This window comes from Phascolarctos cinereus, unplaced genomic scaffold, assembly GCF_003287225.1.
Source record: "Phascolarctos cinereus isolate Bilbo 61053 unplaced genomic scaffold, phaCin_HiC Scaffold_2;HRSCAF=192, whole genome shotgun sequence".
Classification (NCBI taxonomy): domain Eukaryota; kingdom Metazoa; phylum Chordata; class Mammalia; order Diprotodontia; family Phascolarctidae; genus Phascolarctos; species Phascolarctos cinereus.
The window spans coordinates 234,498,990-234,526,076 of NW_027555625.1; the positions used below are offsets into that span (position 1 = coordinate 234,498,990).

Below are 27,087 nucleotides of genomic sequence, written 5' to 3' on the forward strand. Positions count from 1 at the left end.
TTAACGTTGATTCTTTGCACACAAGCACTCAAGTATATTTTCTTAGAGGAGCCGAGGCAGGTCAAGGTAGAGTGGGATGAAGCACGACTAGAAAAGGCAGCTGAGATGCTGCTGTGGGGTGGTGGGATAGGCACACATGAATATTCCCCATCTTATCCCTTCCTTCTCTCTGTAGATATCACCCTGGGGTGAGACAAAATTTCAGAGGCTTAAGGCCGAGTCTTTTATACAAGAAGGTCTAAAGTTGGGTTAAAAAGTAAGGAGGGGGGGTAAAGTGGAGGGGGATGTCCCAAGTAAAAGCTGGGGTAAGGTAAAATGCAAAGAAAGTCCCAAAGGGTATTGTCAGGGTAAGAAGACCATTAGTTGGATTAAGTGTATATATAACCTTTCGTGTGTCAGGGTCATATGTAAATCAGAAATGTATATAAACCAGGATTAGTAGGTCATGGACTGGCTAGATTTTAGAAAATGAGCTCTGGAAGAAAAATAAACAAACAATAGTTTGCTTCTTTTGAATGTGAATTTTGTGTTAAAAAGCCACATGAGACAGGAGGGAAAACAGTTTCTTCCCTGTACCTGGAACTTTATTGGAGTGCTGACCAATTCCAGACAGTGCTGGAAACAAGTCTGGCAACCAGGTAATGAAGGCATAAGGTACCTATATCATGGTAAGGAAAGACAAGAAAAGAAGCCAAAAATACTTGCATGTACTGTTGCTTGGAACACTTTAATTATTTTTCTTCCTCTGATCAGTAGCATCTTGGAAACATTGAGCATATAGTGGATATGATATGGCATTTCAGAAATGATCTGCTCTTAAGGTTTTGACAATGTGAAAAAATTATCATATATGACAGTATAAAATTATAATTTATTTTTCAAGAAGCCAACCTGGAAGTTTTTAAATCACCATGAGAAAACTTCACAGAATTCTACTGATGTGTTTTAAACAGGTGAAAGAGATTCTTTTGAAGGGAAGACATTTTTTTTAGAAAAGTTAATCCGGTATGGAATCTGCAGGGCAGAGCAAAGCTGAGTGGGCCCCACCCTGAATGATGGAATAAGTCTGTTTAGGTAGTTCTTGGTGGGAAGAAGAGGAAAAGATAGGAGGGGCAGTGGTGGATACAGTGATATTTTGGCCTCCGTCACTGACCACAGTCACTTCTGTTGCCCCCTCCTGAATCAAAGCGTTGAGGCCTTCCAAGTCGGAACAGCTAATGCCCGCGCTGGTGATGAAAGTCTGGTTGGCTGGGCCTTCGTGATTACTGCCCGACGGGGCAGGGATGAGAGTCTGGTGCAAAGCAGCCCCTTCGGTCTGATCGTGAGCGGTCAGCAGAACTGCCGACTGGCCCATTGGCCCGGCCTCGTTCTGACACACTGGCTGAGACGGGGCGATGAGGCTGACCTGGCGCAGAATCTGCAGGCGGTTATTGGCCGGGAGGTCTTCCTGACCTTGGCCCACTAGGGCCGGAGGTACGATGTTCACCGACGTTGCTTGGACGATGGCATTTGTCTGTGGTACTTGGTGGCCCACGATGATCTTGACCCTTCCTTCGCTGAACTGGGGGATCTGGCTTGGCTGGAGGGGTACCTGGAGGGGACTGACCGTGAGAGGTGTGCCCACCTGGCGGCCGGGCTCCATCTGAAGCTGCAGAACAGCCAGGTCAGCATTTTTATTGCCACTGTACTCACTGTGTTGTTTCCGGTGGCTCCGGAGAGAATCTTCCCGCACGAAGGAGGCTTCGCAAGCATCACACTGAAAAGCCTTCTTGGCGTCGAGCCTGGCCACTTGGCGGGAGCTGCCGGCTTTGGGCCGGTCGCTGCTGGCGCCGCCTCCGGCGCCCCCTCCCTCCCCACCTCCCTTTTTCTCCAGGCTCTGTTTCTTGCTCTTGACCTTGTCGCCGTGCACCTTCTTCACGTGTGTGGTCAGGTTGCTGCGCTGCTTGGTGTCGAAGCTGCAGAAGTCGCACTTGAAGGGCCGCTCCTCGCAGTGGATCCGCTCGTGGACCTTGAGCGCGGCTTTGTGCGCGCACGAGTAGCTGCACTCGGGGCACTTGACGGGCTGCTCGGGCTGGTGGCTCCGGGAGTGGTGGCGGAGGCTGGTCTTGTCGCTGCACTGGAAGTTGCACTCGGCGCACTTGAAGGTGTTCTCCGTGTTGTGCTTGATGCGGATGTGTGACTTGAGGTTTCCTTTCATGGCGCAGCGGACTTCGCAGAACTCACACTTGTAAGGCTTCTCCCCCGAGTGCACGCGCAGGTGTCTTTTTAGGTCCGAGTTGATTTTGAACTTGGCGCTGCACATCTGGCACTGGAAGGGAGCATCTCCTGTCAAGGGAAGGGGCGTGGCGGTTAGAAGAGGTGTAGACAAGTGTGCCCAGGTTAGAAAATCACTTCTGAGTCGCTCGAGTTGCTCCTGCTACAGCTGCAGCGCAGAGGGGGAAGGAGGGAATCTGCTTTTTCTTCCCCAAACTTAAGCTATCATCCTTTAGTTTGGCATTGCAACACAGAAGGGAAATGGGGCATTAAAAGGGGTATCTAGTTTTCCCAAATCAAAATATAATTTGCGAACGTACTCAGTGCATTCTTCCTCTTTAATAAGCACACAACCGTGCATATGGTTAATTTGCCCACTTTGCCAGTTAATGTTTCATAGTTGTATAATTTTGCACAATTTGTTGATTGAGTTACATATTATACTGATTTTGCTACATGTTTTTGTATCATGCTGTGCTAATCAGAGTATACTTTAAGAATGTTTGAAATGCCTAGCTAGTATTTTATGCAGATTTTTTTATTAATAAAGATGCATTGTTTACTGCTCTGATTTATTTATTGTACAATCCCAGCTGCATGCTCTGCTAGTGGAGTTATATAAAACCCAGCTATTTAGTTTCTTTAAAAAACCTATTTTACTGAAAGATGTCTTGACAGAGGAAAATGGTCCAGCAAACACTGATTTCAAATTCCAAATTCATTTGCTTGTGGCCTGGATAAATTCTTTCAGTTGCCTGTTTTAAGAAAAAAGCTACAGAAAATGGGGAAAGGATCTTCCTAATTTTTTCTAAACACCCAAAACATGCCATCAAATATAATGCTACTTTTATTAGGCTGCAAGATATTTTATATAATACTAAAAATAAAAGACGGAATAAGGATGGGGCAGGGCCTGTGATATCACTGGCATGGGGATCTCCCACATGAGGAACCACCCCCTGTTAATGCAGATCTGCACCTTCTCTGCAACTTAGTCTTAAGGAATTGCTTAAAAGCACTGAGAAGTTAGGTGATTTGTCCAGCCAGTATGGATCAGAGGAAGCTCTTGAACTCTGGTCTTCCTGGCTCCAAAGTCAGCTCTCTAGAATCACTAAAACCACTAAGAGCTAAACTACAGGGCTTTAAGGTTTGCATAGCATTTTGCTATGCTAGAAAGGGCAGTTAGGTGGCACAGTGGATAGAGTGCTGGGCCTGGAGTCAGGAAGACCTGAATTCAAATGCAATCTCAGACACATACTAGCTGTGTGATCCTGGACAAGTCACTTACTCCTGTTTGCCTCAGTTTCCTCATCTGTAAAATGAACTGGAGAAGGAAATGGCAAACTACTCCAGTATCTTTGCTAAGAAAACCCCAAATGAGGTCACAATTGAGACACAGCTGAAATGACTGAATAACAAAATTGTTATGCTGTATATACTCTACTATCTCATTTCTTTCTTACAACAAATGAGAGAAAGGGGAAGCAGGTGTTATTATTATCCCCATTTTACATCTGGGAAAACTGAGGCTGAGAAGTTAAGTGACATGCCCAGAACCACATAGCTAATAAGTGTCTGAAACAGGATTTGACCTTGTCTTCCTGACTTCAAATCTATTTTGCTATCCATTGTACCATGGAGCTGCTTCTACTGCCTAGCACAACACAGGTAAGTGTTATAGATGTAATGGTTTTATGAAGAACATGGAGAAATAAACTTTAAACATGAATAATCACCAAAGAAAAATACATACTGAAACCCTGAACTATAATCTCTGAGGTTCCCCTCTTATATGGCTTAATGCTATGATCTTATTTGGTCTTTTACTTGCTTTCTTGAAGATCCAAGCGGGGGGGAGGGGGGAGCAGGGGGGGAGAGGGGTGTGTGTGTGTGTAAACACACATAGAGAGACAAACAGAGAGAAAAACAGAGAGAGAGAGAGAGAGAGAGAGAGAGAGAGAGAGAGAGAGAGAGAGAGAGAGAGAGAGAGAGAGAGAACGCATTGAATCCTTTTTGTGGTAACTTACTATTAGGGATGTTGCAGAGCAGAAGTGTCACAACACCCAGCCCACAACACTCCCTGGTGTAGAAATATTTGACCATATAAATAAAAATACAATTAAAAAATAGATAATGCTGCAATGTGGTTTTCTAAGTCACTGTAGCCCGCAAGGATTCTTGCATGTGACACAGTGGACCCATTCCTATATGAATTTACACCGAAGTTGTAGAGGGCTTGAGCCAGGCAGGGTGTTGCAATGGATGACCTTTGCGGTACTACTGAACTTGAAGAATCTGCTTCTCTGTAAAAAAAATTTAGCCTGAGAAGGCTAAGTCCCAGGAAATTTAGACCTCTCATAGCTAAGCTGTAGAGCCTAAACTCTTTTTGAATAAAGGAAGAATTAAAGTTTAAATAAATCTCTTCTTTTGCCAGGGATTTATTTTTTTAATCAGTAAGAAATAAATCCTTCAGAGCGCAGGCAAACCAATATAAAGGGAACTTAGAGGTAATTCTCAAGTTCAGGTTTCCAACTAAGAGGAAGTCCTCATTAAGACTTCCCCTTGAAATTCATAATGAATCAAGATGGCAGAGGAAAAAAAATTAAATAATTTCATAGGTCAAAAGCTCAAGAGGGATAGCTAGAAAATGACATCATTTCCATTTCCTAGGCTAATTTTAAAATATCCCTATTCCATATGGCAAATTCTGTCTGATAATGCAGAATAATACAATAATAACAACTCACATTTCTAAAGCAGTTTTACGTTTGCAAAGTACTCTCCTTACAGAAACGCTAGGAGGTAGGGAGTATAAGTATTGTTCATATTTTACAGATGAAGAAATTAAGACAGGACACATGGAAAGAATTCAATACTCAAGGCCAGAAGAAACCTGGATTCTAATCTCGCCTCTGACATGTGACATCTGTGTGACTTTAGACAAGTCTCTTTATAAGCCTCAGTTTCTTCATCTGTAAAATGAGAATAATGCCAATTATGCCTAATAATAATGGAGCTGTTTGAGAATCAAATGAGGTAATGTGTGATAAATGCTTTGTAAACCTTAAAGCACCATAGGAAATTTGGTTATTATTATTACTAGTTGTGAATGGGACACATAACTACAGTCAGAAAAAAGATGAAAAGCTTGGTCCACTGGTTATTATTATTATAATTAACTTAATTGAAATTAAAAATAATAACTAGGACTTAGATACCACTTTAGAGTTTACAAAACACTTTATAGTTATTTTATCTTCACAACAACCCTGAGAGGTAGATGCTATTATTATTCCCATTTTATAGATGAGGAAAATGATGCAGAGAGAGGTTTAAGTGATTTGTTTAGGGTCACTCAGCTAGAAAGTATTTGAGGCTGGATTTGAACTCAAGTCATCATTGTTAGCTAGCATTTATGTAGTGCTTTAAGATTTGCAAAGTGTTTTACAAATATCACCTCATTTTATCCTCACAACAACCCTGGGAGGCAGGTGCTATTATACAAATAAGGAAACTAAGGCAAAAAGAGGTTAAGTGACTTGCCCAAGGTCACACAGCTAGTAAGCATCTGAGGCTGGATCTGAACTCAGGTCTTTCTCTCCAGGTTGAGGGCTCTATCCAATGTACCACCTAATCTGGTGATTTCTGTACTATTCTGTGCTGCCTTTTCACATACCCCATTTATCTAACCATACCAGTGATTTCTGCTTTTCTAACAGAGGTAAGAGAAGAATCAGAAAGACATTAATCCTTCTGCACCAGCTATACTAGGCCTCAGATTTCCAAAATACAAGTAAGGTATGTTGTATCTAGAGAGACAGTCTGAGAAGAGGTTTTCTGGCCAGGCCCCTCCTTACCAGTGTGGGATCGGAGGTGCACGGTCAGCTGGCTGGAGTTCCTGCTGGCATATGGGCAGATCTGGCATTTGAAAGGACGCTCGTTGGAGTGTATTCGCTGGTGTTTGTTCAGGCTGCTGCTGTCAGCTGCAGCATAGTCACAGCTCTTACACTTGTACGGCTTCACACCCGTGTGTGACCGCATGTGCATCTTCAGTTTATCTTTCCGGCTGAAGCACTTGCTACAGACCTCACACTTGTGGGGCTTGTCTCCTTCAAACAAAACAGACATCATTGGGTGGTCATGATTGGAAAAGAAGAAAAAGGTCATGGGCAGGGAGTCAGGTTGGGATGAGCTATTTTAAAGGGTGATGGCACATTTAATTTGTTTTGCGCCACTTCTGGGGTGAAGAATGAGCCCATGCAACCTGTGGATTCCCGAGTAGCAGCTAAGCACCCTGGGAATCTGCCCAGACTACTTTGTAGAGAGATACAAAATAAGGCATTTGTTGCCTCCTAGACATACATGAGTTTAAACATATGATGGCAAGTCTTAGACTAAAGACATTACACAGTTTACCAAACCTCACAGCAATTTTGCTTATAGAAATCTAGTTCATAAAGTTTATCTACTCTATTTCGGCTAATAATTCATAACAATGATCAACTGTTTGCATGCATTCATTCCTTTCTTCTGCAAACGTGTAAAATGCTGGCTGCACCTAAAGCTGAGGCAGATACAAAGATATATAAGACAGTCTCTGCTGTAGAGGAATCTATAATCTCATTCTAGAAGCATACCTGACTTCTTGAAAAAAGTGACCAATTTCAGATTTTTATAACTTTTAAAGGTGTGATTCATCTTATAATACAGCTTATATAAAAGCTGCAAAAGGAGTCACAAAGTTACACATTAAAACACGCTCTGGGAATACATGGAATAAAAAGAGAAGATCATGGACACTTACCTGTGTGGGTTCTTAAATGACGTTCCATATCTTTCATACCATATGCTGTCTTGAACTGGCAACCTAAAAATACCAACAACTTTTAAAAATTCTCCTAAGTTTTAGAACCAATCAGAACAGGGACATGAATTAAGGGCCTGAATTAAGGTAGTAGCTGTGTGAACAGAGAGAAGACTTTGGATTTGAGAGACACCGTGGATAAAGAAATGGGAAGAATTGGCAACTAACTGGATAGAAGAGGTGGACAAGGGTGAGGAGTCGAGGACAGCCACACAAAGTTACAAACCTGCGATACTGGAAGGATGGTAGCACCTTTGGCAGTCTGAAAGAAGAGTAGATTTTTTTGGGAAAGATAATGAGTTCACATGGAGTTTGAGATGTTTTTAGCCTATCCAGTTTGAAATGTCCAATAAGCAATTGGTGATGAGGTACTGAGATGTGGGAGTCATTTGCAGAGAAATGATGATTAAGTCTATAAGAGATGATGAATTATAGAGAGAGAGTAGAGAAAGAAGAGAAGAGGGCCTGGGACAAAACCTTGGGGAACACCAATGCTAAGAACTTTAGAAAGGGGCAAAACAAAGTGCTAAGTGAGGTCTGAGGAGAGAGATCCTTACTGATGGAGGTGGGAATCAGAGAAGGCTTTATGGAGGTGGCATCTTCATTGGGCTACAAAGGATGGGAAGGAATACAACAGATAAAGCAAGGAGGGATGGGGAAAGAGCCTGAGCAAAGGCACAGGGACAGTAAAGTACAGACTACTCAGGGAAAGAGATCGGTAGGGACAAATTCAGGAGATATTACAAAGGTAAAATAAATAGGACTCAGTAACTGAAAAGATAGGGGGCATGAAGGAAGAGGCAAACATAACCTAAAATTTCAAACACAGAAGTCAAAGATGCATGTGGGAGATAGAAATGGCCAAGTCAGAAGGAGGAAGGGATTTAAGACAATGTGGGTTTGGACACATCAAGTTTGATTGAGGATTCAGAATGGATTCATGGAGTCAGGCAGTTCCGGGCATTCAGGCAGCTGCAAATCTCAGGAGATCAGACCTGGGGACGTAGATCTGAGAGTCATTTGTACTGAAGTGCGAAGGAAGTGAATGCACTTACTAAAGCAGAGAGTGTGAAAAGAAGAGAAGCGAGACAAAGGCAGTACTTTGAGGGGCAGGTAAAAGGACAAGGAACCAAAGGAGACAGAGAAGGAGTAGTGAGAAAGGAAGGAGGAAAACCAAGTGAAGGAGATATCCAGAAGGAGCCGAGTCAGAGGTGTCAGATGTGGTAGAGAAGTCCAAGAGGATGAGGACTGAACAAAGGACACTGACTGAGCAGCTAGGAGTTAGGTGGTGACTTTAGGAGAGGTGGGGTGGGGGAAGCAAAATTGCAAGTGATTGAAGACTGGGTGTATGAGGAAGAAGGTATCACTTGATAACTAGATAACTTGATCACTAGATGATTTTTTTCAATAATCTCAGGAGTATAGAAGAGAAAGATAAGGTGTCATAGCAGGATAGGCTGGAAGGATTGAGAAAGCTTTTTTTTTTCTTTTTTAAAGGACCTAGAGGTTAGAGCAGGCTTGAAAGCAGACAGCAGGAAGCTAAAGGAGAGGGAAAGGCCAAAAATGCACATGAGAGACTATGACAGCTGGAGATATGGACGAATGAGATCAAGGGTAAAGGAAAGGAGATGAATTTTAGTGAAGAATAGGGATGTCTCTTCTTTTGTGAATAGAGGAAAGGAGACTGGGAAGTTTTGAGTAACAGAGTCAGTAAGCTTAATCTCTGTGAAATAGGAGGTTAAGTCATTTGTATTAAGTGTAGTGGTATGGTTTGAGACTTAAGAGTCTCAATGCCTCCTCTTCTCCCCACCCTCTCAGCTGAGAACCTTGCCTCATATTTTACTAGATAATTGAGACCAATAAAAAAATGGAGACCATTCACTGAGAGCTCCCTCTTCTCTCATCTTACATAATCCAGATGCCTTCTACCATCATCTCTTCCTTCACCCTTTCCTCATATATACACAAATGATCCCATTCTATCCATCTTCTCCAAGAGACTGCCTCCTCTATCACGCTCACTTTCTAACTTATCTTTGATCTCTCCCTGTGGATTGGCTGCTTTTCCACTACCTACAAATATGTATATATCTCCTCCATCCTCAAAACCCCTTCACTTCATCTTTCCACATCTGTCCTACCTTTTGTGGCTGAACACATTGAGAAGGTTGTCTTTAACGGGAATCTCTACCTCTCTTTCCACTCTGTTCTTAACTCTCTACAATTAAGCTTCCTACCTCATCATTCAACTTAAACTGCTCTCCAAAATTACTAATGATTTCTTAATTTCCAAATCCAATAGTGCTTTCGCAGTCCTCATTCTTCTTAACCTCTTTGCAGCCTATGACCCTCTTTATCACCCTCTCCTCCCTGATACTCTCTTCTCTCCAGGTTTTCATGACTCTTTTCTCTCCTGGTTTTCCTCCCCAGTCTTGCCATTTCTTAATTTCCTTTACTGGATTTGCATCCAGGTCATGTCCACTAATATGAGTGCCCTACAAGGCTTGCTTTGTCCTCGGCTATCTTCTCTTCTCTCTCTATACATTTTCACTTGGTGACCTCATTAGTGCTTATGGTTTCGATTGCCACCTCTACACTGATAACTCTCAAATCTACCTTATCTAGCCTTAACCTCTCTGCTGACCTCCAGTCTCTTATCCCTAACTGCATATCAGATATCTCAAACTGAATGTCCTACAGACATCTTAAACTCAAAATGTCCCAAATTGAGCTAATGACCTTTCCCCCAAACATTCCCCGCTTCCAAACTTTCCTGGAGGGATCACCATCCCCTCAGTTCCCTAGGATCACAATGGGGGTGTTATTCTTGACTCCTCACTCTTTTTTTGGGGGGGGCAGTTGGGGTTAAGTGACTTGCCCAAGGTCACACTGCTAGTGAGTGTTATGTAGCTGAGGCCGCATTTGAACTCGGGTCCTCCTGACTCCAGGGCCAGTGTTCGATCCACTATGCCACCTAGCTGCCCCCAGACTCCTCACTCTTTCTTACCCCCCATAACTAGTCTGTTGCCAAGGCCTGTTGATTTTGCCTTTGTAATGTTTCTCACATATGTCCTCTTCTCTCCTCTGACCCTGCCACCACTCTGGTGCAGGTCTTCATCACTTCATGCCTGGACTGGTCGACCACCTCAAGTTTCATCTGCCTCCAGCCCACCCTCCACTTAGCTGTCAAAATGATCTTTCTTAAGCACAAGTCTGGCCATGTCACCCTCCTACTCAATAAACTTCAGTAGCTCCTTATTAATTACCTCCAGGATCAAATATACAATCCTGTTTGGTTTTCAAAGTCCTTGATAACCTCCCCCTGAATTCCCTCTGTATTTCCAGTCTTCTTCTATCTTCTATCTCTTTCCTAACTCTTCAATCCAGTGACACTGGCCTCCTTGCCAACTGGACCCTTTAACAAGATACTCCATCTCCCAACTCTGGGCATTTTCACTGGCTGCCCCCCATTGATGGAATGCTCTTCTCATCTGTCTCTTGGCTTTGCTGGCTTCTTTTAAGTCCCAGCTAAAATCTCACCAACTACAGGAAGCCTTTCCTGATCCCTCTTAATGCTAGTGCCTTTTCTCTGTTGATTATTTCCCATTTACCTTGTATATAACTTGTTTGTACTTAGTTATTTGAATGCCGTCTCTCCCATTAGATTGTGAGCTCCTTCAGGGCAGGGACTGTCTTTTAACTTTCTTTATATCCCCAGTGCCTGGCGTGTAGTAGGTCCTTAATGTTTACTGGCTGATTAACTACAAGTTTATTGACTAACTGACTAAAAGACTAGTCACTATAGGGAGTGAGAAGAATTTGGTAAGAGTAGAGTCAGAGAACTGGTGAATAGTAGTGAGGACTCAGCTAGCATCATGCACCAAATGTGTCCAGTACATTTCTCCCAACTGCAAATGCTCTTCTCCTATCCTAATTAATTTGTATTTAACTACTCTGTATTTATTTTCTTTACAATTTATTCCATATATACTTATAAAGGTACTTATCTCCCCAGTTAGAATGTAAGCTCCTTGAGGGCAGAGATTGTTTCATTCTTTGTATTTGTATATACAACCCTCAGCTCAATGCCTGGCACATTCTACGTGTTAATAAATGAATGCTAATAGATAGTAAGATCATTTTAATTTTGCAACTTTTTCCAGTGATGCTCAGAAACCCAGGAAAACCAAAAAAGAAATAAGACTGTGGATGTGGTGACATAATGAAAAACATATATGCATATGTAAATGTTGTGTGTATATATACATACACCCTCATATGTGTATTTATACATACATATATATATACATACATATATATACATATATATACATATATATACATATGTGTATATATATACATATGTATATGTATGTATGTATATATATATATGTATGTATATATATGTATGTATATATATGTATGTATATATATATACATACATATATATATACATACGTATATATATACACATATATATACATATATATATGTATATATATGTATATATATGTATGTATATATATATATGTATGTATATATATATGTATGTATATATATATGTATGTATAAATACACATATGAGGGTGTATGTATATGTATATATATATATATATACATACATATATATATATATATGTATGTATAAATACACATATGAGGGTGTATGTATATGTATATATTATACCGAGAATGAGGGAATTTGTTTTGCTTGACTCTGAGTATTTATTACAAGGAATTTTCTCTCTCTCTTTTTTTAATGGGGTGGGGGAGGGTGAGAGAGAGAAAACAAATTTCTGTTCATCTAAAACCCCCCCAACAATTTAACAACATGGGGGAAGGTGCTCCACATGTGGAATGTTGGCTACACTTTCAGATGAGGTCACTGTAGTCTTAGCTTTGCTTACTTGTTTTATGTTGTTATAAGAGACCTCTTGGGGATAATCTGTGTTTGTAATATAAATATAAAACACATCAATAAAACTTTTAAAACCATGAAAAAGAGAAGAGGCTCCAGGGTAGTAGCTAATGAAGCACTGAGGTGTTTGATTGCAGGGTCGAGGCTGGATATGGAGGCCAGAGAGGCCAGAGCTGGAGGGATGCTCAGGAAGAACAGTGACCCACCAAGAGTCTCAGGGCCACCCCATGGATCAAGGGGAGTTTTTGTGTGAGTGACACAGAGGGGGCAGTGAAGTGATAGAGGTTGTAACTGGAGGGCAGGAATTTCAAGTTTCAGATCTTGGTGCAATTCTCAAGGAGTAAAATCTAAGTTGTGACCATGTCAGTATGGCTGAACTGAGCCAGTCTCAACTGAAGACTTGTATGGTCAGTTTGGGGTGCAGATTTGTAGCTCCTAAGGATAATGGCAGGGGTGTGTGTGGAGAGGAAGACCATGGCCTGTTGAGGTCACCTGGGAAGCTTGGGAGATGAGTGATTTCAGGCTCTGTAAGTAACAGTAACAAGGATAGAGAGAGAATGGTATACTGCATTATAGAGACTTCAGAAGGAAGCTGACAGAGATCCCGTGGCCCTGGCAAGTCACATACCAGGCTTAAAAACACTGTAGGACTCTTGAACTAAGTAAGCATCCAGTAGTGGTTGACAACAGAATGCTGGTTGTGCTGGTGAAGCTGGTACAGATTGGATGCCTTTAACAGGTAGCCCTGACTATCTGACATCTGACTCTGCAGAGTAAGAGAACAGGAAGCCAGAATTCCCCATTTTAACCCTGACTGTGTTGCTCTTGTACACAAGAAATAAAACACAATAATGTTTACCTGGATAGCAACAGTTAAGTTTCTTCTGTGCCGGTGAGGCTGTAGACTTTCGAGACCGTGACTTGGGAGGGACTGAGATAACTGTGGCTGTCTGGGTATCGCTGCTGTCTGAGGGCAGGTAGGTTTGGTAACCATGTTCAAAAACAAATTCTGGAGCTGAAACTAAAGATACGAAAAGGGTTACTGTCATATGAACATTTTTATAATCCTTAATGTAATCATACAGCATGGTTAACATTAAGCTGAACTATTCAAAAAATGTGAAAAATGATTTACAGTCCAACTAGTCTAATGAAAACATGTGAATATTTATTCCCATGCTAAAAAACACAACACTTCTCCAAAGAAGTTCTCTGGCTGTGTAAGAATTGTGCCATATTGAACACTGACAGGAATTAAAGCATCATTGTCAGTATCTCAGAAATATTTTTTTCTTTGTACCTAGATTTACATTGATGAGATCTGACTTTCAATAAAAAAGGTTAACAAAAAAATTACATACTTTTTCATTGCATAAGTTACTCAGTGTTAGGGGCTATCATATCACATTCTCCCATCTAGAGTTCAGATTGAGTATCGTTCTTTGTATGCTTAGATAAAGGCCATGTCCTTGGAATTATTTTGCCAGTTGTGGTGATGAATTTCCAGTGAGTCGTCCACACTCTCTGGGCTTGTGCCTATTGTCAGTAAAGGCATGCAGAAATCTAGGTTGGGATCTATGGACCACAGGTATAGCAACTACTCTGTTTTTCCGGACAGTGGTGTCTGTGTCTATGGCTATAGCTAAGCATCTGATAGGAGACAGAACTTATTACCCTGGCATCATGAGTACAGCATGCATTAATTTTTTCATTCATTCACATAAACAATGGGGAAGAAATCAATATAACGACATGGTGACTGACCTCAACGAGCTTAAAATCTAAAAAGGGGAAGGGATGACACAGAAACATACAAATATAAATTAGTATATGTTAAGTGCATAAGAGGAATGCAAAATGCTAGAACATCAGATGAAGAGTGGACCATAAAATCATATAATTTCCCTCTCATTTTACTGACATGGAAATTTGAGGCCCAGAGAGTCTAGATGACTGTCTGAGGTTACACACATCATAAACGGCAGAGCTGGAATGTGAATCCAAGTTTTTGGACTCTAGATCCAATTCTCCTTCCATGATTACTCAAGAAAGGCTTCACATAGGAGCTGGAGTTCACTGGTACTGAAGCTAAACCTGGATGGAATCTAGGAATTTTAGGAGTCAGAGGTGGGGAACCTGCAGCCTCGAGGCCAAGTGTGGCCCTTTAACTGAATCCAAACTCCACAGAACAAATCCTTTTATTAAGAGGATTTATGTATGTATACACACACACACACACGTATCTACACATATAAACACACACATATGTGTGTGTATACACATGTATACACACATATGTATACATACTTATATTAAAGGGATCCACAGTTTATGAAGTGCTGGACTAGATCATAATATAGTTAGATGGATTTGGAACTGGTTGAACGGAGAGCCCCAGAGACTAGTTAATTAACGGTCTGATGTCAACCTAGAAGGTCTCCAGTGATCTTTGCTTGGCCCTGTACTGTTGAACATTTTTTACCAATGACCTAGAAAAAGGCATGGACAGCATCCTTACCAAATTTGCAGATGACACAAAGCTAGTGGGGAGAGAGAACAGTCTGGATGACAGAATCAGTATCTAAAAATATCCTGACAGGCTGGAGAATAGGGCTGAATCTAAAAAGATGAACTCTAATAAGGATAAATGTTAAAGTCTTACATCCTGATTTGAGAAATTAACTAGAAATATAGCATCACGTGGCAGAAACTCAATTAGGCAGAAATTTGTGGGAATAGGATCTCAGGGCTTTAACAGAACAAAAGGACAATGAGTCAACAGTATGATATGGCAGTCATAAAAGCTAATATGATCTTGGACTGCATTATGAGAAGCACAGCTGCCAGGAATGAGAAGTTGATAATCTCAATTTATGTTGCCCCAGTCAGGCCACATGTGGAGCACTGTTCAGTTCTGGGCACTACATTTCAAGAAAGACTTTGATGAATTGGAACGTCCATAGGAGGGCAACCAAACTTGCAAAGGGCCTCAAATGTATTCCATCTGAGGACTGGTTGAAAGAACTGGGGACATTTAGCCTAGAGAAGAGATTTGGTGAGGACATTAGAGCTTTGCCACTTTCTAGCTATATGACCCTGGACAAGTCACTTAACTTTTCTGGGACTTGGTTTCTTTATCTGTACAAAGAGGGGGTTGGATTACAGGGTCTCTCAAGTCCCTTCCAGCTCTTAATCAATGACCCAATGTATTTGTAGGGTTGTTTTATGTAAAGGGATTAGACTCAGTTCTATTTGGTCCAAGAGGGAAGAAGTAGGAATAATAAGTAGAAATCAGAAAGAGGCACACTTTGGCTTGATATCAGGAAAAATTTCCTAACAATTGTTGTTCAGTTGTTTTTCATTTGTGTCCGATTCTTTGTGACCCTATTTTTTTGGGGGGGAGGTTTCTAGGGATACTGAAGTGGTTTGCCATTTCCTTCCCCAGCTCATTTTTTCTTTTTTTTTACAGATGAGAAAACTGAGGCAAACGGGTCACTTGCCCAGGGTTATACAGCTAGTGTCTGAGGCCAGATTTGAACTCAGGAAGATGAGTCTTTTTGACTCCAGATCCAGTACTTTATCCACTGTGCTACCTACTTTCCCCTTCCTACCAACTGGACCCATCCAAAAGTAGAATGAACTGTCTTGGGGATGCTGTATGGGGATTCTCTTCATTGGAACAAAGGCTAGAGGACTACTTGTCAGGTGGATGGTAGTAAAGGATTCTGTTTTGGGAATGAATTGGCCTAAGTGGCTGCTGAGGTCCTTCCCCAATACCGGAATTCTGTAATCCTCTGAAGGGAGAAGACAAAGAAGGAGGCTATTATAACAGGCCGAATTAGAGATGGTGGTGGGGGGGGGGGGGGCTCCGACCTAGGACAGTGACAGGAGAGAGAAGGGGACAGATGTAAGGTCTGCTGAGAAAGCGTGATCCCCAAGGTTTGGCAACTGATCTGATAGGGCAGGAGGGGGAAGGGGAGAATGGGACTCTGAGGTTGTGAATCTGGGTGACGCAGGATGGTGGAATGTTTAAGAGACACAGGGAAACACGGAGGAGGGAAGATATGGTGAATCTGAGACACGGATGGAAATTCAATAAATATTTGGGCTGAAGACAAAGATTTTGGAAAACTGTAGCCATGGAGAAAGATGAGATTACCAGGAAAGAATATAAAAAGAAGGGGGGGAAATAAGCATTTATTAAATGTCTGCTATGTGCAATGTGCTAAATGTTTTACAAATGTTTTATTTTTCCCTTTCAACAACCCTGTGAGATAGGTGCATTTATTATCCTCATTTTACAGGTGAAACTAAGGCAAACAGGTTTGCCCAGTTCAAATACCACTTCTATGCTGTGGAGCATTGATTTGGAGCGAGAGGTTTGAACTCAGGTTTTCCTGTCTCCAGGCCCAGGTCTCTAGCCCTGATCCACCTAGCTGCCTAGTGAGAGATGAGAAGAGAGCCTAGGACGGAGCGTCAGGGGACATCCCAACTTGGGATGATTTTCCTGAAAGCAGGCTGAGGTGTCTTCAGGCAGGTACTAGAAGAACCAGGAGAAGGGTGTTGCTGAAGTCAGAGAAGTAGAGAATATGCAAGAGGGGAAGGTGGTCAATAGGATCAAAAGCTGTAGAGAGGTCAGATGGCATGAAGACTGAGAGAAAGCCTTTACATTTAGCAGTTAAGTGATTACTGATAATTTTGAATAGAGCAATTTTAGTAAAGTGCTGGCAGAAGTCAAGTCAAGTCAGCAAGCATTTATTAAGTGCCTACTATATGCCAGGCACTGGGTTAAGCCCTGAGGATACAAAGAAAGGCAAAAGACAGTCCCTGGTCTCAAGGAGCTCACAATCTAAGGGGGGGATAACATGCAAACAACTATGTACAAACAAAATATATACAGGATAAATTGGAACTAATCCTAGGGGGAAAGCACTAAGACTAAGGAGGATTGGGAAAAGCTTTTTGCAGAAGACGGGTCTTTAGCTGAGACTTTAGGGAAGCCAGGAGGCAGAGATGAGGGGGGAGAGAGTTTGAGCCATGGGGGATAGCCAGAAAAAGCGCCTAGAGTTGAGAGAGAGTATCTTCTGCAAGGAATGGCAAGGAGGTCAGCGTCACTGTCATAGAGTACATGGAAGGTAGCAAGGTATAAGAGAAATAAAAAGGTAAGATGAGGCCAGGTTATAAAGGGCTTTAAAAACCAAACAGGATTTTATATTTGATCCCAGTGCTAACAGGGCAGCTCAGTGGCGCAGGGGATTGAATGCTTTGTCAGGAGTCAAGAAGACTCATTTTCCTGAGTTCAGATATGGCCTTAGACACTTCCTAGCTGTGTGACTCTGGGCAAGTCACTTAACCCTGTTTGCCTCAGTTTCCTCATCTGTAAAATGAGCTGGAGAAGGAAATGGTGAACCACCAGTGTCTCTGCCAAGAAAATCCCAATTTGGGGCATGAAGAGGCGGACATGACTGAAAAAACAACTGAACAAGTGCTAAGAGGAAGGCATTAGAGTTTATTGAATAGGAGGGTAAGGTGGCCATATTTATGCTTTAGAAGATCAGACTGACATTTGAACGTAGGATGGACTGGGCTGGGAAAAAATTTGAGTCAGGGAGACCAAGCAGAAGGCTACTATAGTAGCCTAGGTGTGAGGTCAAGAGGGTCTGCACCACAGTGGTAGCAGTATGAGAGGAGAGAAAGAGAAATGTTATCAAGGTAGAATTGATAGCACTTAGAAGCTGATTGGATATGGACGGTGAGAGAGAGTGAGAAGTCAAGGATGACATCTAGGTTTCAAGCCTAGAGGATTAGGAGAATGGTTAAGTTTGAAGTTTGGAAGGGGGAGAGTTCTTGGGGAAAGATAATGAGTTCAGTTTTGAGTTTTTGATGTTGAGCTTATAATGTCTATGGGATATCCAGTTTGAGATGTCCTATAGACTGTTGGAGATGTGGGACTGGAAGTCAGCAGAGAGGTTGGGACTAGACAAATATATCTAAGAATCATCTGCTTAAAGATGAGAATGGAATCTATGGGAATTGGTGAGATCACCAAGCGAAATAGTACAGAGGAAAAAGATGAGGGACCAGCACACAGCCTTGGGGACACCATGGAGAGCATGCACGATCTAGATGAAGATCTAACAAAGGAGACTGAGAAGGAACGGTCAGACAGGTAGGAAGAGAACCAGGAAAGAGCAGTCACAAAAACCTAGTGAGAAGACAGTATCCAGGAGAAGAGGGTGACTGACAGCGTGAAAGGCTGCAGAGAGGTCAAGAAGGAGGAAGACTGAGAAAAGGCCATGAGATCGGGCAAGGAAAAGATCACTGGTAACTTGGGAGAGAAAAGTTAAAAAATGAGATCAGAAGCCAGATTGCAGAAGATTTAGAATAGAGGAAGGGGAGTTGAGGCACTGATTTTAAATAGCTTTCTCAAGAAATTTATTCATGAAAGGGAGGAGAGACATAGGACAGTAGTTAGTAGAGACGGACAGACCAAATGGGTTTTTTTTGCGAATGGGGAGACATAGGCATATATACATGCAGTAGGGAAACAGCCATGAGAGAGAGACTGAGGATCAGTGAGAGGGAAAGGACAATGTCCTGGAGAAGATGAGATGGAATGGGATCTCCTGTGAATGTAGAGGGATTAATCTTGGTAAGGAGTAAGGCTATATCATCATGTGAGACAGCATGAGGGAGGAGATAGTAGCAGAAGGTATCTGAATGATGTAAGATCAGGATGAAGGGAGAAGAGGGAGCTCCTGGTGGATGGCCTCAATTTTTTCAGTGAGGTTCTCAGCTGAGAGGGGAGGAGAAAGGGGATCTGTGGGAGGTTTGAGGGAGGATGAAAAAGTTTAGAAGAGCTGTTGTGGAGAGTGGGTAATGAACTGATTAAGGAGATATAAAGAATTTCTTTAACACAGTGAGGACTGAGTTGAGATTATATAATACAAATTTGTAGTGGATCAATCAGTATGGTTTCATGATTTTCTCCACCTTTGATCAGCAGCATGTGAATGTAGGAGTGAAAGCAGTGGATGGTGAAATAATCCAGGGCAAGAACAGCAACAGAATAAGAGAACAAGTCCTTAAGAAGACAGAATACAGTTCAACTGGTTCACCAAATCATCAAGATATGGAAAGGAGGTGATTGTGCAGTGCAGGGGTGTTGGCCTAGGAAAGAACTGATGGTGGAGTAATGAGAGATCATGGTAAGGATGAAAAACAGGGTTCAAGATGTAACACAGAGGAAGAGGTGGAATGATAACAGATTAGAAGACAAGAATTTCAGACTTCATAAACAGCAGTAGGACACTTGAGGGTGAAGGCAAAATCAAGGTTATTACCATCTTTGTGTGTAGCTGAGGTGGGTAGAGGAGCAGCTCATAAGAAATGAACAAACTGAGGAATTCAGTTAGGACTTTTGAGGGAATACACACATATATATGTATATGTATATATATATATATATATACACATGTATGTATACACACATATACATACATGCACATATATACACACACATATATGTATAGATGTATGTATGGATATGTGTATTGAAGTCCCTCAATATGAGGGCAGGAGTTGGTGAGGAGATAAAAACTATGAGCCCTACACTGAACTCATTGAGGGAGGAAGGAGAGTATCCTGGAGATCTGTAGACAACAGCCACTGGAATCTCAATTATATAATAAATATGGATTAAATGAACCTCAAAGAAGGGGAGACTGCTTAGTGATGGTGGTAGGGGAGAGTCTGGAAGTGGCAATGGGGTGCAAGAAGTGTTCCAGCTCCCCCACCATGACCAATGAGAGTACAACCAGTGACGGAGAGGGAGCTGGGTGTCAGGGATTATAAGAAGATGAAGAAAACAAAAAAAGAAAAGTTTAAGATGAAAACTAATTTGTTGCCTACACAGTAGGTATTCTAGAGAACACAATGGAAGGGATGGTTGTCTTTAGAGATGGGAGGGGTGTGTGTGTGTATGTGTGTGTGGGACTGGGTTGATGGGAATGACATTAAGGGAGCAGTCAGTGAGAGATGGATAATGAGGTTTGGACAATGGGAACTGGGAGTTCAGAATCACTGGGATGTGGAGGGGTCACCTAGAAGTGGAGCTCTCTCAGGGTGTCAGCTAGAATGTATGGGGAAAGAGAGGAGGAGAGGAGGAGAAAACATGTGCGCACAGGGCAAGATTTCCAGAGGCTGAAAAGTGAGTGGTAGATAATGAAACAAAAGCAGTGAGAGTAGGTGATGTTTTCTGGGAGTTTGGCTGTGAAATAAAGATGTGATGCAGGATAAGATGTTGAAGAGATGGCAGGGTAAGTCAAGTTTGTTTTTTCCTTAAGGATGGAGGGAAACTTGGGCATGTTTGTAGGTAGTAAGATAGAAATAAGGAGATTAAGAGTGAACTAAGAATCAAAGAGAGTATGATTTATTGAAAGGACAAGCTCCTGGAGGAGCTTGGAAAGGAATAAGATCTCAAGGAGTGGCTTTGGAAAGAAGGGCTACTTCTTCCTGAAGACTGGAGCAAAGGAGAAGACAATGGGAGATAAAACAGAGAGGTTTTGAGGTGTGGAGGAGGGAAGAAGAGGGAACTCAAGGGACTACCTAGACTTTCTTACTAAAGTAGGTGACAAAGTCAGGGGCTGTAAGGGAGGAGGTGCTCTTATAGATCAGTGGTGTCAAACTCAAACAGAAATGGGGGGGGCACTAAACCGTACATAAGGAAACCTGTGGGCTGCATACTGACCTAGTTTTAAAATGTAGTATTATCTGTTTTATTGTATTTTTACTTATTTTGTTAAATATTTTCCAATTATATTTTAATCTGATTTTGGGAAGTGCTGCTGGCCATATGGCCTGCAGTTTTTGATATCACTGGTGTAGGGAACTTGAGGAGGTTTGGAATAGCTGCTATGGGGAGTATGGGAGAGAATCAATCAAGGAAGAATGAAAGGATTGCTAGGAAGCATTGAGGACCCAGCTGAGATTAAATTACATAAATCTGAATATCAAAATAATATTAAAATATTAAATAACAATAGCCAGCCAATACAGCTGTATGGCTTCTTTCTGTGGCATTTGGAAGCATTTAGCAGCATGGGGGTAGAGTAGTAAAGGCAGGTGGTGGGGGTAACTCAGGGTAGTGGAAAGGAAGGAAATAAACATTTATTAAGTACTTATTATGCACCAAGAACTGCGCTAAAAGCTTTACAAATATTATCTAATTTATCCTCACAATAATCCTGTGTCGTTCTTGTTGTTCAGTCATGTCTGACTCTTGGTGACTCTATTTGGGGTTTTCTTGGCAAAGATACTGCAGTAGTATGCCATTTCATTCTCCAGCTCATCTGACAGATGGGGAACCTGAGGCAGACAGGGTTAAGTGATCTGCCCAGGGTCACATGTCTGAGGCCAGATTTGAACTTAAGTCTTCCTGACTCCAGGCCCAGAGCTCTATCTACTTCACCACCTGGCTGCCTTAGCAGTTTGGGAACTTTTAAGTAGAGGTTTTGGAAATGGGGGCTAGGGATGTAGGACAGAGAAGAGGATGTAGCTGAACTGGTCAACTATAGTGCTGAGACAATGAAGCAATGAAAGTAGAGTTTCAAACTGGGGTGGAAGGGCAATGTGTTATCAAGAGTGTAAAGCCTAGGTTTAGAAGGAATGAGACTGAGGCAGAGGCAGAGACAAAATAAGAGGTTATGATCAGGGAAAGGAATTTCAGAGTTCAGTATCATAGAAGCAGCAGTTACTGGGGTTAATGAGATCTAAAGTATGGCTAGCCCTGTGCCTAACAGAGGTGTAGCAAAGATATAGGACATGCAAGTTAAGAAAGTTGATGAATTAAAATATGACAATGGTAGGAGTATATTGAAGGAGTGGAGAGGAAAGTACTGAAATCCTTGAGAAAACAGGGGGAGTGAACCAGGGGCAATTTCACACACACACACACACACACACACACACACACACACACACACACACACACACAGGATCTGGGTGACATAGGCAGATGGAGTAAACCTCAAAGGAGGAAAGATAGATGAGGGTCAACAGCAGTCACTGGGTCTGGAAATGGTGGTGATGAGTGAAGAAAATGACTACTCTTTCATCTAGCTTAGCATGGCATGGGAGAAGAAATATCCAGTACTGGAGAGTGATGGAATAAGGAAGAAGAAATAAAAAAGAAAGATCCAGAGTAGGAGTTAAAATGCTTCTCCCTCCTTATTAGACATTTCAAATGGGACATCCCAGACATATCTCAACCTCAACATGTCAAAAACAGAATTCATCTTTCCCTGAAAACCCTCCCATCTATTGAACTTGCCTATTTATGTTGAAGGCACAAACATCTTTTCAGCCTTTCAGATTCATAATCTTTATCTTCTGATTTTGTCTCATCCCCATCTATTTCAGTCCTGCTTTTCTTTCCCTGGTCCTTTTCTTCGTGTTTCCCTTCCTTCTAGAACCTATTCCCTCTTGTTAACAAATTCCTCTTCATCTTAGAACTCTTTCTCTTATTCTTTTCATCTTTTTATGCTCAAAGAAACCTGACTTTTTATAGAGGAAATACTGAATAAGTTGCCAATTTTTTTCTGTTTTTTTACCTCCTCAACAATTCTAGAATCTGATCCCTTCTCTCTACTCACATTGCTCACTTGGACTATTGCAACAATGGCCTGGTTGGTCTTTCTGTCTCAAGACTTCCCACTCCAATTCAACCTTCTTCACACAACAGCCAAAGTGATTATTTTTAAGTGTAGCTCTGATCCTATTCACTAAACTCCAGTGGTTCCCTATTGTCTCTAGGATAAACTATAAACTCTGTTTAGCTTCTAAAGCCCTTCACAATTTGACCCTAACTTCTCCTTCCTGCATCATTCATTATACAGTAACCCCTTTTCTCTGCTCTAAAATTTAACCAAACTGGCCTTTTTTCTGTTCTTCACAAATAGCACTCCATCTCTCATCTCATGGCCATCCTCATTGCCTAGACTATATTCCCTCTTTACCTCCACCCCACAAAATCTCTCACATCCTTGAAGTTACAGCTCAAGCACCATTTTTTACAGGAAGCCTTTCCTGATCCTCCCAAATGCCCTCCCTCCTTAACAATCTTTCATTTAACTGTATCACATATATTTTGTATTTATTCTTTTTTTATTTATCCTGTACATACTTATATACATACACATATCTCCCCTGGTAGAATATAACATCTTTAAGAGTAGGGATTATTTCACTTTTTTGCATTCGTATCCCCAGCATCTAGCACACTGCTGAGTAAACTGTAGACACTTAATAAATGCTTATTGATAGACGGATTTTACCTTGCTGTTCAAAGTTCCCCAGTTCGGCACAATACCATTCTTTCCAACATTTCAGCCTTATCTCATATTACAAATACATTCTGTTCCCCAAATGGATTTCTATCTCTTTGTCTTTGCTTATGCTGTTCTCTTCTTATGCCTCATATCTCGGCCTTTTACCACCCCATTCCTCAAACCCCTATCTATTCTCAAGTGCTGCCTTTTCCAGGAAACCTATCCTGGTTATGAATGATCTCCCTTGAATCTCACAAAGCACTTTGTTTTGCATCTCTCTAATGTACTTGTCATGGTTAATTGTGTATTGCAGATAATTATCAGTGTATGGGTTTTAGTTCTTTGCAGACTGAGAGTGCCATAGGGGCAGAGACTGCTGTCTAAACTTTGTATCTCTCCTAGTATCTAGCCCCATGCTCTTAACATAGTTAACCATTTATTAACTGTTCACTGAATGAATGGGAAGAGGGTCGAGTCAGTAACCACATTAGAAACTAATGATTTTCTTCCTTATGTTAAAGTATAACCCCCAAGATTCCTTATCCAGAACCTTCTTGTATTGTACACAAATGATTGAGTTCCCTGACGATGACTTCAATCCAGGGGCTTTCTCCTCAAAGAGAACAGTATTGCACTAAGAGAAAAGAATCAGGAAAACTGGGTTCTGGTCCCATGTCTGCCATTAACTAACTTCCTGTGTCACCTTTGGCAAGATATCTGCCTTCTTTGAATCTCAATTTCCTCATCTATACAGAAAGGTCTGGTTTAGACAGAAGAGCGATGAAAGCCTCTCTCCACTTCAGGATTTTGTGACTAGCCTCCTTTTAAGTCGGTGGTAAAAGCCTGGGATACGCCAAGAGCTGGCATTTAGTCACAAGGGTCATGCCATCTATGGCTCCATTTTTATTTTCCAAGTGATTAAAGCTATACATACCTGTGATGGTCTGGGTCTCTGAAGTGATTGTTCTTGTGGTGGTCTGAGTCTGGGGAGCTGGCACCGTTTCCTCTGACACAAACTGAACTGTGCTGGGAGCACCGGGGGTAGTGCTGGTCAATTGACAACCACTTTGCTTATGGGCTACAAAGGCATCCAGGTTATTAAACTGCTGCTTGCAAATGCCACAGATGTGAATATCTGGAGTTAGCTCCACTAAGACAGTAGTGCCACCAGGAACTACATAAAAGGAAAAGAGAAAAATTCACAGGTGAATTAAAAACATTTTCAAAACACAAACTGAATGGACTTTTATTTTTGGACTAATGATAAAGGTCCTATACAGGGGCGATAGGTTTAGAGCCAGAAGGGACCTCTGAGTTCACCTAGTGCAGCCTCTTCATTTTACAGATGAGAAAACTGAAGTTCAGAGAAATGAAGTGATCAGTCCAGGGTCAAATAGGTAATAAGTGCCAGAACTAGAATCTGAACCCAGGTCCTCTAACTCCAAATTAAATGCTCTTTCTGATGAATTTTTTTTAAAAGGCAAATTCTTATGACTACCACTAAAAGCCTACTTGATGGTTTAACCTGGCATGGAGGTAACTTTAGATTGTCCAAGGTTCTGCCAGTGGAGGGCAAACTCTGGGAGGTCCTGCCAAAATGTAAAGACTCCAAGAACAGCTAGACAACAGACCACCTGAGGATCAGGTTAGCTAGGTGCAGAAACATGTCAGGAAAAGCCTGGCCACAGAAATTTATGAAAACAGTTATTAAGTTATACAGAGACTTCTATCTGTCTGGGTTGAGGAACAACACTGATTTTTTGAGACTGATGAATTTCTTGTGAGTTTTTAAATAACAAGCCTGATTAAATTTACATTTACAAAGCAAGTTTTTTTTTTAAAGGAGTGAAGCCTTCAATATATGCTAAAATAATTGAATAATTTCTTTTTCCCTCTGTCTCTTAAAGAACAGGAGTCCTGTGTATATTTACTTTTAGTAAAGTAAAGCCCAAAGTTATTCTCAGTATTTTATCACTGATATTGCTGTTATAATATTATCAATAATACTTTAAATTTAGATAGCCTTTTTGCCCTTAAGGATCTCTAAATCCTTCATAAGTATAATTTCTTTGTAGCTATTCCTCCTACCCACATTTAGCAGCTAGGTTAACTGAGGAAATGAGAAATGAAGTGATTAAACATTTTTTCATTGATGGATGAAGGCCTCACTTTCTAATTAGGTTAAACCTTGAAAGAGGCAGATGATGTAACTTATAGTATTAAAAAAATTTTTTTCCTGACACTGTTTCTAATCCAAGGGACAGTAGGGGTTAAAAAGAGATGATGTTAAAAAGAAAGTCGTTTTCCCCACCAAACCCCAAATCACCCAAGGGTAAACTGCATAATTTGCAGGAACCCTCTTGCATCTTAAGCTAACCTTGATTTCTTATTAATGGGGCCATGCAAATGCGTTTAACCCAACTGTTAATGCTGAAATCATATTCCCGAACAAAGCACGATTTGGTGTGAGTGTGGCAGAACTTTTCTAGCTTTATCTTTGCAGGGATTTTCTATTGCTTCCCCCCTTCTAGCCTCTCTCTCCAGACATAAGTGTCCCTCAACTCCTGGCCACTAGCCCCATGGGGGAGAGGACCACTAACCAAGGGTGGGGTAGACTCAAACTTTTTCCCAAGCTACTGTCCCCTGACTCCTTCGGAGGGCCCTCTAGATTCTGCAAAGACGTTGGAGCGTGGTGGGAGCCAGAACCCCTCGCGGTGCTGATGCTGTAACTGTCCCTGGATGCAGCCGCAGCCCACCCCGCCTCCCCCAGCTCGAGCGTAGCTGCAGCGCTGCCCGGAAAAAAGCAAGCGAGCAGCGTCCCAGGCTCCCACGCCCTCCTCTGCTCGGCAGGCGCGCGCTCTTTCCCAGCCAGGTTCCCGGGCTGGGGCTCGCGCCGGCAGGTTGTTGCTACCCAGGTTTCGGGGCTCCCGACTCGGCCCACTTCTCCCTCAGTGTGTTCCAGCCCGGACCCCGGAGCGCGCCGTGCGGCATAACTTACACTGGACTGAGCCGGGGAAGCCCTCGCCCCCGCCGCTCGCGTTCATGGCCTGGGGTTGGAGTCTCGCTGGGGCTGCAAAGGCCGGGGTGCATAGGGCTGATGGGGCGTGGGGGTGGTGGTGGTGGTGGGGTGAGAGCGCGTGTTTATTTACATTATGCAGTGACTTTTCCTCTTCCCTCCCTCCTCCTCCTCCCCCCTTCCTCTCCTAACTCTGCGATTCGAGAGGACGGATGTAAAGAAAGCCACACTTCCGCTGCCTAGAGGGCGCTTTAAGGCGGGCATCCACCTGCTCCGACCTCTGCATGCTCCCTTCTATGCACAGGCTGCTGCAAACCACTGAGGGCCGTCAGTTGGCCCTGCTTTGCCGGGGCTATTGCTCCTGCTCCCCGTTAAGAGGACAGTGGCCTCAGCAGCCACCCAAGACACGCGAATCGCGTCTAGGCGCGTTGCTCCTAGAACTCACCCCTCCCCCTTTCTCTGCAGCTGTTACCAGTCGGCTGCAGGGCGTTCTCTCTGTGTTATTGCGCGTGCGCTCTTGGCCCTTCAGGGAAAGCAGAACGGACGTCTCCCCCTGCTGGTCAATTGCAGAAGGCAGTGGGCGGGTCGGCTCTTAGACCTTAGAGCAGAAGTTGTTATTGGGAGTGTAGGAGCCGCTTTGTTAGAGGATATATTTACAAAGGGGAGAATCACAGATTCCTGGAAACATTTTAACTTAGAGCTGTGAAGA

At 42.3% G+C, this 27,087-nt stretch overlaps 1 protein-coding gene across 1 annotated transcript; it reads right to left on the reverse strand.

Annotated features, from left to right (window-relative positions):
- Positions 1–698: 698 nt before the first annotated feature.
- Positions 699–26,846, reverse strand: ZFP64 (ZFP64 zinc finger protein). Its single transcript, XM_020984238.2, has 6 exons — positions 26,361–26,846; positions 24,297–24,536; positions 12,895–13,056; positions 7,058–7,120; positions 6,111–6,362; positions 699–2,325 (listed from the first exon to the last, which is right to left on the reverse strand). The coding sequence occupies exons 1-6, from the start codon at positions 26,404–26,406 to the stop codon at positions 998–1,000; spliced, it is 2,091 nt and encodes a 696-aa protein (XP_020839897.1). The 5' UTR covers positions 26,407–26,846; the 3' UTR covers positions 699–997.
- Between the last annotated feature and the right edge of the window lie 241 nt (positions 26,847–27,087).

Coding starts and splice junctions, on each gene's coding strand:
- ZFP64 (XM_020984238.2), bottom strand. CDS start 26,406: ATGAACGCGAGCGGCGGGGGCGAGGGCTTCCCCGGCTCAGTCCAGT. Junction 24,537..26,360: donor CTTCCCCGGCTCAGTCCAGT/GTAAGTTATGCC, acceptor CCTTTTATGTAG/TTCCTGGTGGCACTACTGTC. Junction 2,326..6,110: donor GCACCTCCGATCCCACACTG/GTAAGGAGGGGC, acceptor TTCCCTTGACAG/GAGATGCTCCCTTCCAGTGC.